The following is a 9294-nucleotide window of genomic DNA, read 5'->3' on the forward strand; positions in this document are numbered from 1 at the left end:
TGAGCCTCGCTTGACGGTTCCTGAGCGCACATGCGTCCGTCTGAGGATGAAGCCGCAGTTGGTGCTATCGAAAGTGAGCTAAGATACAATGCAAGACTAAGAGAGCCGACCTGTGCTATCGGTAGGAGGTAGTTCGTATGAGTTGAAAAGGGCCGTTTCATGGGCATCTCGCAGGTTACTCGTATCCCGACTTGGCGCAGAACAGAATGGTAACCCCAAAGATGGCGTCGAGAAGAACTGACCCGCATCCGCATCTGTCACTCATCGTGAACCCATAGTCAACTCGGGGTTTCCCCAGCCTGGACGGGTGGGTGAGTGACGACGGCCTGCCAATTGCACACTAGCCTTGCCGCCCTGCAACTGTCCTGTGGATCTCGGGGTCCAGAAGCATTTCAAGTTGCGGATTGATGGACTGCGGGCGTACAGTAATAGCCTGTTGCAAGGTGTCGTAGCGGTAGTGGCAGATGGATTGGCCGAGGTGATGCTGTATCAAGACAGCAGGGGTGAGCGGAGGCCATGTTGTCTGTGAGGTCCATATTCTGGAGTTTGCACTCGTCTGTGCTTGAGGGGCCGTTTGCTTGCTTGTCGAGGCTGGATGGCAATCGGACAAAGAGTCGTCAAACAATAATGGGTGGCGACGATGATGATGGGAAATGGAGATGGAGATGGAAATGGATGGCTTAGGTGCAATCTGAAACTCGACAAACGACCCAGTGTACTAAAGCCGCAGGTACGAAGTACAGGTACGGTAACGTTTTTTTTTTTCTATGCCCGTCCGGGGTACAATCGAACAGTTCCAGGTTGATGTCGGTGATGCACGAACAATTGAAATACAGGCCCTTAGGCATCTGTGTCGTTACGGTAGGTCCTCTGCGATAGTAAGGTATTCTCGATAGATCCAAGGCCCATTCCAACCAGAGCCATTCGGTCCTCCTGGCAGCTGACGGGTTGGTTGATACTGCAGAGACTCGGGCACGACAACTCCGTCATAGACTGCACGGGCGAGTAAGGTAATACATTGTCTGTCCCGCCACATGTACAATACATACATGCAACTGCATGCCTGCTGCATTAATCCCTCCACTGTATGCAGGTGGATGCGGCGGGAGAGCACCAATGGCCATCAGTCCATCCGTTCAGTTGCATGAGGATTGCAGATGAGCGGCGAAAGGAGAAGAAGCGGCGCATTTCTGGCGGTTCACTTCCACCTGCCGAACCAATCCGCGAATCCCTGCTCGACCACACTGGCAATTGAGAGCGATTCATTTGCTATGGCCTGACTAGGTACAGGTAGTGCCGGATCTTGCATGTATTGTTCATCCATCCCCTTTTGCTGGATGGGAGACCCTTTTCCCATTCCTGCCACCAACTCCGATCGTAGGCCCGGTCCTGGCTAAGTAGAGCCGCTCGAGAGGGATTTCGTCGTGGTTCCCTCTCAGGTCTTGTACCCCAAGGCTTCCAGATATTGGTTAATACCTACTAAGGTCCTCATGCACAAAATAGACTGGCCAAGGTATTACTAGGTAGTAATCAAACCCAGCCCATCCGTGCTCTGGTGAGGCCGTGTTCCAGATGGAGGAATAGCGCGGTCCCTCGTCGCTCAACCTTGGCCACCCCGTGTTTCCGGCTCCCCAAAAGGTGCCCCAGGTGCTCCAGGTGCCCGTACTGCCGCACAGGCGGGACCTCGTACGGATAGATGGGGATGTAGTACTACCTACGAAAGAACAGGAGGCCGGGTACATGTGCTTAATCCGTAGGTAATTACGGGTTCAGGCCAGGACGAGTCAGGCAGTGCCTGCTATTACCATTTACCCAGGCCTTAGATAGAGGTCATTTAGCAGTCGTGCCGAATAGCCACCAAACCTTGACGAACGTTGGCCTTGTGAGATGCAACAAAAGCAGAGTTACTACGTTGATTCAATCGGTCAGTGGAAGTACAGATATGTAAAAGCATGGCTGCAGAGAGCCTCGGAACCAACAGTCCTCTTACATGCCTTGAGCCGCGCCGAGCGCCATCACATGGCGCCTTTAGCAGACCGTCTCATGTCTCCTCGTAGTCGATATCATTGCACTTGGCCCCATACTTGCAAGCGACACCAACGACCATCATGTGAATTAAACGCGTCTTGAACCGCCTCTAAAATGACATAACAGGGACAGTCTGAAACTATCACTGTAGGTGCCTGCTGTGACCGTGACGACCCGGATGGCTCTGCCCTCTGCTCTTCATACCAGCGGGTTGGTTGCCCCTCCAACTGGATGACGAGAGCCAAGTGTCTTACCTTACTACGGATACGCATTTGTATCGTGCAGTAACGTATCTAGCAGCTGTACCGTGGCATCCAAGCGAGCGAGTCCATCGTGATTGGAGTGTCGGATCTCTGCAGCAGAGCCTCGGCCAGGGCATCATCACCGAACCATGAGCCAGGCACAGGTATACAGTACCATGCGCGTGACCCCAAGGCTCCGGAGAAGGCTTCGCCGCATATTGCGGTAGAAGTCCAAAAGACGCAGCTTCCATTGACAGTTGTTGTTCCTCCCTGTGAGACTACAGGGACTAGCTTCATCAATTCGGAGTCATTTGGAGGCGTAGGTACCTAGGTACTTGGTCAGCCACCACTGGACTCCTTGGAGGTAGGGTACGGCAGAGGTACTTGCTGACCGCGTCCAACACGAGCTCTCTCGTCTCACGCCTTGCAGCATGATTGTTCGGGGAAGAAACGTCCAGAACTAACAATCTGCCTTTACAGACGTCACTGAATCTCCTGTAGTTCGTTCGTCTCCACGGAGACAGAACCAGCCGATGCCAACATATGCCTCCGTACTCCTTCAACAGCCAGATTGGCGAAATTCGTTCAATCTCAAATGGCAGCGACCTGGAGCGCGCGACAATGGAAGTACTTGTCAAGTCCACCCCGATCCCGACGGCAGGTCCCAGCCGCTCCCAGAAGGCTAGAACCCCCTAAGAAGCACGGCAGCTGTCGGTTCCGCGTTACAACCTGAACTTACAGGCACCCGCAGCTCGATGAACACGGGGGCGCGCCACTACATGTGATGTCTGGTGCTTGCTTGAACGTTTCCAAGCAGGGGCCCCGCTAGGGCTACCACAAGTACCGGTACAAGGCACTCCATTACATAAGCCTTCGGACGAATGCATGCTCTGCCTGAACAACGAGGCACCAGCTGTTAAACTTTGTGACGGGCAGTAGAGCGAAAACATCAGTTGTGGCTGTCGCAGGCGATGCTCGAGATCGGGAGGCTCTGACTGGTGCGAACTGGCCAGAGATTGGCCAGTTATGACCCCTGGAGTCGCCGCCCGTCTGCACTGAGGTTGAACCTGAAGATGGACTGGAAATTCAAGGGCCTGCCTGGCAACCCAGCGCGTCTCGTCTCCTGTCGCGAACGGCACAGGCCCCGTCCAATGGCAGCCCCGGGCCTGGCTGGTGCCCCCAGTCCACTTGGATCGCGAAGACCTGGAGAGAGCGTCTGGTCCATTGTGCAATCAAACTGCCCAAGGTCTGGTACTAGATATAGTAGTACCCCGTACTCCGTAGAGGGTGACATGACACTCATCAGGGTCTTGGGCTGTTTCTGTTCTTCGTCCATACCTATCAATTTCAACTTGTACTGTAATCCGATCAGCTGGTAGCTGCACCCACGGCATCGTCCCCCTCTTCGTATCTGCTCCTGTCCATCCGGTTCCTTTCTACACTTTCAAAACAGCCTGCACCGCCAACTGCTACCAGCGGTTTGATCGATCAATTATCCCTAGAGTGAGTAGGTAGGTAATTCGTACCTGTGCCGTAACGGTAACAACGGGACCCCTCGCCTGGTAACGTCCAGTATCTGTACCTCGCGTTATCGCAGCCCGTCCCAAGCGCTCAAAATGCACCGCAGCAGCAGTCCCAGGGGAGCAACCAGCACGAAATATGAAGTACCGGTACCTGCAGCCTCTGTGCCGCGGGCTCGCAAGTACCGCTACCCCGTGCCACCCACCGGCCAGCCTTGGCCTCAGCAGCAGAGCGCAGCGCTTTCCAGCACAGTGGAGGCCTTGCACCACACATCACCTCTCTTCACTCGCTGACCTGCATTCACAGGTTCCCCATCCTGCAGCAACTGCTTGCGGACGGCATCTCGACCTTGTCCTGCATCGTCGACGCTCTGTTGCGTCCTGTCCTGTCCTGTCCTGTCCTGTCCTGTCTGGGCATTGCCCTTCTTTTCTTCTTCGTCGTCCTCGGTTCTGCGTCTCGTGTTTCCTTTTCCTCTCCTCTCCTCTCCTCTCCTCTCTCCGCCTTGCTCGTCGCACCCCCCAGACGCCGCTCGAGCAATTCCCTCGATACCCGTCGACGAGCCCCCTTTTGCGTGGTCAATCGCTCGCCGGTTTGCAGCTCCTGCCGACAGCGGTTCGACCTCTCCTTTTGACGGCATCGTCTTCCCGTTTCTATACTCTCCGTCGCCTTGCGATCCCCTCATTGCCCACCGAGCCTGGGCCTGCGCCTCTGCCGTCGCCGAGTCTTCCTGACAACCCCATATCCTCTGTGGGCCCGTGAGCAGCACGCATATCCTGCAGCGTCCTCGCGCCCTCTGTGACTCTGCTCTGCCGCTGCCCTCCCGCCTTGCACAACCCGCCTCTGGCAGCGTTTCCGCCCTCTGGTGCTTGACAAGGCAGACGGGAGCATCACCGATCCGGGCCCCCCTTCCCTCGATTACCGTCGCACTGCCCACTCCCAGCGGCAGTTAACCGACCTAGTCACCGACGAAGCCAGTCCGCCCTCTCGGTCAGCTGCAGACGTCGCCTCGGCGGGCTACTCGCATCTACAGACTCGCCAGTCTCCTCGTTCCATGGACGCCCGGACCCAAGCGTCCGAAACCCAGCATTCTTATCCTCCCAGTCCCTGGACGTCGACGACACCGACGACGCCAAACGGGCTGACGGCGCATACCCCAGACGGATCCCAGGACTCTGCCTCCGCCGCCGCCAACAACCTACAGTTCACTCCCCACATCGGCTTCCTACCGTTCCTCTTTCCTCAGCAGTCGATATACCACGCCCAGCTTCTTCACTACAACAAGCTCATCTCGCCGGCACGAGGAGGTGGCCTACAGTCCGCGCCACTTCCTCCCATCGTGTCCGTCCCTCACGTCCAGGCCACGTCAAGGTCGCGATCTTCTAGCAAGGCATCGCTCAGGGATAGTGCCGCCGCCACGACCGCCAAGGGGACCGCCAACGGGGGCCATGGGAGCCGCGCACATCAGGGCTCAGACAAAAGCCGCGCCGTTATAACGCCCAAGGACGTTCCGCCCAAGATGCCTGCAAAGCTGGCTGCCGACGTGTCCAAGAACTTTCCCCATCGAGCGATAGCTAGGTCCTCCTCGCCCCATGGGCTCTCCCATTCCAGCTCCGTGCCATCCACCCCTCACCAGCATGCCCGCCAATTCTCTTTCGAATCCCGGGAGCCGTCTCCCAACAATGCCAACAACCACTCGCCGCGGTCGGCCTACTCCGAGACCAACAGCGCGTTGCCCTCGCTGCGCCCGCTGCCCCCGCGATTAGGCGGCTGCAAGTACGAGACGGCGCAGGTGAACTCGAGGAGGAGGATACCCTACTCGGTCGGAAGCGAACGGCTGGAAAAGTTGGATTTGCGAAACATTAAAAGCAAGCTGTCAGAGAGCGAGGAGAAGCAGCTGGCTGCAGATATGAATGAGATATATCAAAAGCTGCTGCCCACGGACAAGGTTGAGGAGAACAGGAGAAAGCTCGTCAATAAGCTGGAGACGATATTCAATACCGAGTGGCCAGGGCATGATATCAAGGTGCACTTGTTTGGCTCGTCTGGCAATCTTTTGTGTTCCGACGACTCCGACGGTATGTTCCTTTCCCCTCTCATCCACCCAACATATCGCGGTTTCTAACACATGGACCAGTTGACATTTGCATTACGACACCATGGCACGAGATGGAGGATGTCTGCATGATAGCCGACCTTCTTGCTCGACGTACGTTTCTCCCTCCTTGACTTCTCTACAATGTACTGGCCCCCTCGCGATGCTGACGATATTTCTGTAGGGGGCATGGAGAAAGTCGTTTGCATCTCTGCGGCCAAGGTTCCCATAGTGAAGATTTGGGACCCCGAGCTTGGCCTCGCTTGTGACATGAACGTCAACAATACTCTGGCGCTTGAGAACACCCGAATGGTGCGCACATATGTCGAGGCCGACCCGCGTGTACGACAGCTGGCGATGATATTGAAGCACTGGACACGGAGGAGGATTGTCAACGACGCCGGTATGGTTTTTCTCCCCTTGACACTACCTAGTGCCCTACTTTTGTGGATATCACCTCGATTTTTTCTTTCTTTCTTCCTTCATTCTAACTGTATCACAGCTTTCGGAGGTACACTCAGTTCCTACACCTGGATATGTCTCATCATCGCATTCCTGCAGCTGCGCAACCCTGCTGTATTACCAGCGCTGCATCAACTGCCGTACAAGTCCACCAGGCCAGATGGAACCGTCAGCGACTTCGCCGATAACCTCAAGAAGATCAAAGGATTCGGCAGCAAGAACAAATCGTCCGAGGCGGAACTCCTCTTCCAGTTTTTTCGATTTTACGCGCACGAATTCGACTACGACAAGCACGTCCTTTCTGTGCGGCAGGGCAAGTTGATTACCAAGGCGGAGAAAAAGTGGCACTATGCAATGAATAACCAGCTTTGCGTCGAGGAGCCGTTCAACACATCTCGCAACCTTGGCAACACGGCAGACGAGTACTCGTTTCGCGGCCTCCACCTAGAGCTCCGGAGGGCGTTTGACCTAATATCCGAGGCCAAGCTCGAAGAAGCCTGTGAACAGTACGTGTATCCGAAGGAGGAGGAGAGGGTCTGGTCCCGGCCGGCGTCGCAGCCCCGGCCCGTGCTGCTGCGCAGCTCCTCGCAGAGCAACTCCGGACGAGGCGGCCGTGGTGGCCACCGCGGCGGCCGGCATAGTAACAATTACCATCGCAGCGGAGGCTCGAATAGGAGAGCCTCGTCGACCACCCCCTCCTATGACCCCAACATGTTTGTCCAGCCCGTCAGCATGCCACAAGACATGTCGTGGCTCGCCGCCGGCACCCAGTATCCCTTCCCGTTTGCTCAGCAAGACTTGATGCAGATGGCCTACCAGGAGACCATGCGTCAGCAGCTCAACCACTTCTACGCACAAGCACAGCAGTCGCCAGCATACATCTCCCATCAGGCCATGGGCCAGCAGAGAATGTCTCCCAACGCTGCGTCATCGAACGGCCAGCAGACGGCTACCGATCGGTCTCGGACTAACTCGTTTGACACCGGGCCCATTGGCACCACGTTACGACCCGATCTGTATTCCCTCTACGGCATGGGTATCAATCAACAGTTCTACGCGCAGGCGGCGACTGGCTATGGAACGTATCCCTCCTCGCCGGTGACGTCCAACGGCATGGGGCAAGACTTCCGCCGGCCTCTGCAGAGATCCACCGTTGCGTCGGATAACGGCATCTCGGCATCGGCAAGCTCGCTGAGGTCGCAGTCCCAGCCTCCTTCGCGATCTCCATCCGGAGCTCACAGCCGGGCGGCGTATACCTCTGCGGCTGGACCCTCTAGTGCGCCGGGCTATGCTCAGAGACACGTGCATGGCGTGCCTGTTCCCGCTTTCGTCTCCGATGATGCAGATCTCGACGACCGAACCAAGGCCGCTTCGGTCTCCCCGCCGTCTGAGGAGGGCAGATCCGCCGGGCTCCTGGGAGCGCGGAGCCCGCGTCTCGGCCAGCCTCCGCTCCCCCAAAGCCACAGCCCAACAGCAAACCCTCTTGCCTTTGGAGATGTCGTGAACCAGTCATCCAGCCCCAGGCGACGTCGGCTCTCTACGGATCAGTTGCCCCAGACCATCCTGGACAGGCGAATGAGGAGGACGTCACGGTCGCCCTCGCCCCTCGACCATGGTCGGGCTATCGCCACCGGAACGGTCGCTTCGTCACCCCTGGCTTCGGCTCCCTTCCCACCAGCTGGTGCGGCCCAGAGCAAGAATTCAAATAGACCCCTGGTCGTGAACGGATCCGGACTCAAGACCAGCATGATCGTTGCGTCGAGCCAGTCGCCGAAGGAGACCCTGGCGCCCGAGGAATGTGCCATGGCAAAGATTGACAACGCTCTGCACATTAGCTCGGCACCGTCAACCAATGGCACTATTGTCGCGGAAGCGCAGGGCGGCCAGCCTATGCCATCGCTTGCACCGACCCCTCCCATGCCTGCGGCGTCGATGGATCGTCCTCCCGTGATTGTGAACGGCTCAAATGCCAAGCTGGCGATTCCCTCTACCGAGGATGCCTCGTTCAGGGACAGGGTTGCGATGATGGGTTCGTATCCGGCAAATCCATATCCCATGCCTCACGACGTTTTGCAAGCCAACGGAATGGCGCAGATTGCCGCCTCGAGCAAGCAACGCCTCATTTCCCGACAGCCGCAGAACGGAGTCATTGCTCCATTGGACCTCGCCATAGCTGACCATCGCAAACCCCTGGGTGTCGAGATGGCCCATTTGTCGCCTGTTTACGAAGCCCAGGCATCGTCTCCGACCGCCTTGCGCAAGCCAGACGTGTCGACCCCCGTTACTGTCAAGGCTGCTCGTGAAAAAGCAGATGCCAAGACAGCTCGCGAAGAGACGGCCAAGCCGGTGACCAAAGCCGAAGAAAAGGCTCAGCCAGCTCAGGATGTTCAGAAGTCGTCCAAGGCGCAGAAGTCGGCCGGCCAGACTCAGCGGAACAACCCGCAACTGTCGCGCGAGACTGGCGGCCATGTCCGGAGCGCTAAGAGCGAGAACGACAGTGGCTGGCAGCGGGCTGTCAAGGGGAAGAAGAAGGGATCGAGTGGCCTTGCGCAGGCCTCGCACGCGGAGCAGCCGCCCAAGAGCGACTGTGAGCGAAAAGGAGGCTAACTATGCGCATACCCATCCTGATTGCCAGGCGACAGTGATTTCGGTCCGATCTTGTGTTACACATCTTACGGTTGTTACGGGAGACTAAGGTTGCGGCTGCCAGCACAAGGTGGCATGAAATCTGAAAATGATACCACATCTACGGGACCTCGACAGCTCATCTCTCTCAACTATGAGATGGGAACGATGGTGGCGACGTTGGATAGGAGATCGCCCACGGCCACGACACTCAATGCCGGCCTGATTTTGCTTGGGAGGGAGGAGGGGCAGGGAACGCAATCCGTGTACGCTGGCTTTTTTTTTTTTTTTTTTTTTTTTTTTTTTTGTTTTTGGTGTGTTCTT

The 9294-nt window shown here is 56.9% G+C and overlaps 2 protein-coding genes across 2 annotated transcripts; one reads left to right on the forward strand and one right to left on the reverse strand.

The window, feature by feature from the left end:
- Positions 1-3867: 3867 nt before the first annotated feature.
- CCMA1212_007472 (uncharacterized protein) lies at positions 3868-8952 on the forward strand (the record flags this gene model as incomplete). Its single annotated transcript, XM_073704640.1, has 5 exons — positions 3868-4042; positions 4639-5866; positions 5926-5997; positions 6068-6286; positions 6386-8952. The coding sequence occupies exons 1-5, from the start codon at positions 3887-3889 to the stop codon at positions 8950-8952; spliced, it is 4242 nt and encodes a 1413-aa protein (XP_073556939.1). The 5' UTR covers positions 3868-3886.
- On the reverse strand, positions 4012-4428 carry CCMA1212_007473 (uncharacterized protein; the record flags this gene model as incomplete). The annotated part of the gene is made up of 1 exon (XM_073704641.1): positions 4012-4428. One exon carries the CDS (start codon positions 4426-4428, stop codon positions 4012-4014), a length of 417 nt encoding a protein of 138 aa, XP_073556940.1.
- Positions 8953-9294: the final 342 nt, after the last annotated feature.

This window comes from Trichoderma ghanense (assembly GCF_004382785.1).
Source record: "Trichoderma ghanense strain CCMA-1212 chromosome Unknown scaffold_9, whole genome shotgun sequence".
NCBI lineage: Eukaryota > Fungi > Ascomycota > Sordariomycetes > Hypocreales > Hypocreaceae > Trichoderma > Trichoderma ghanense.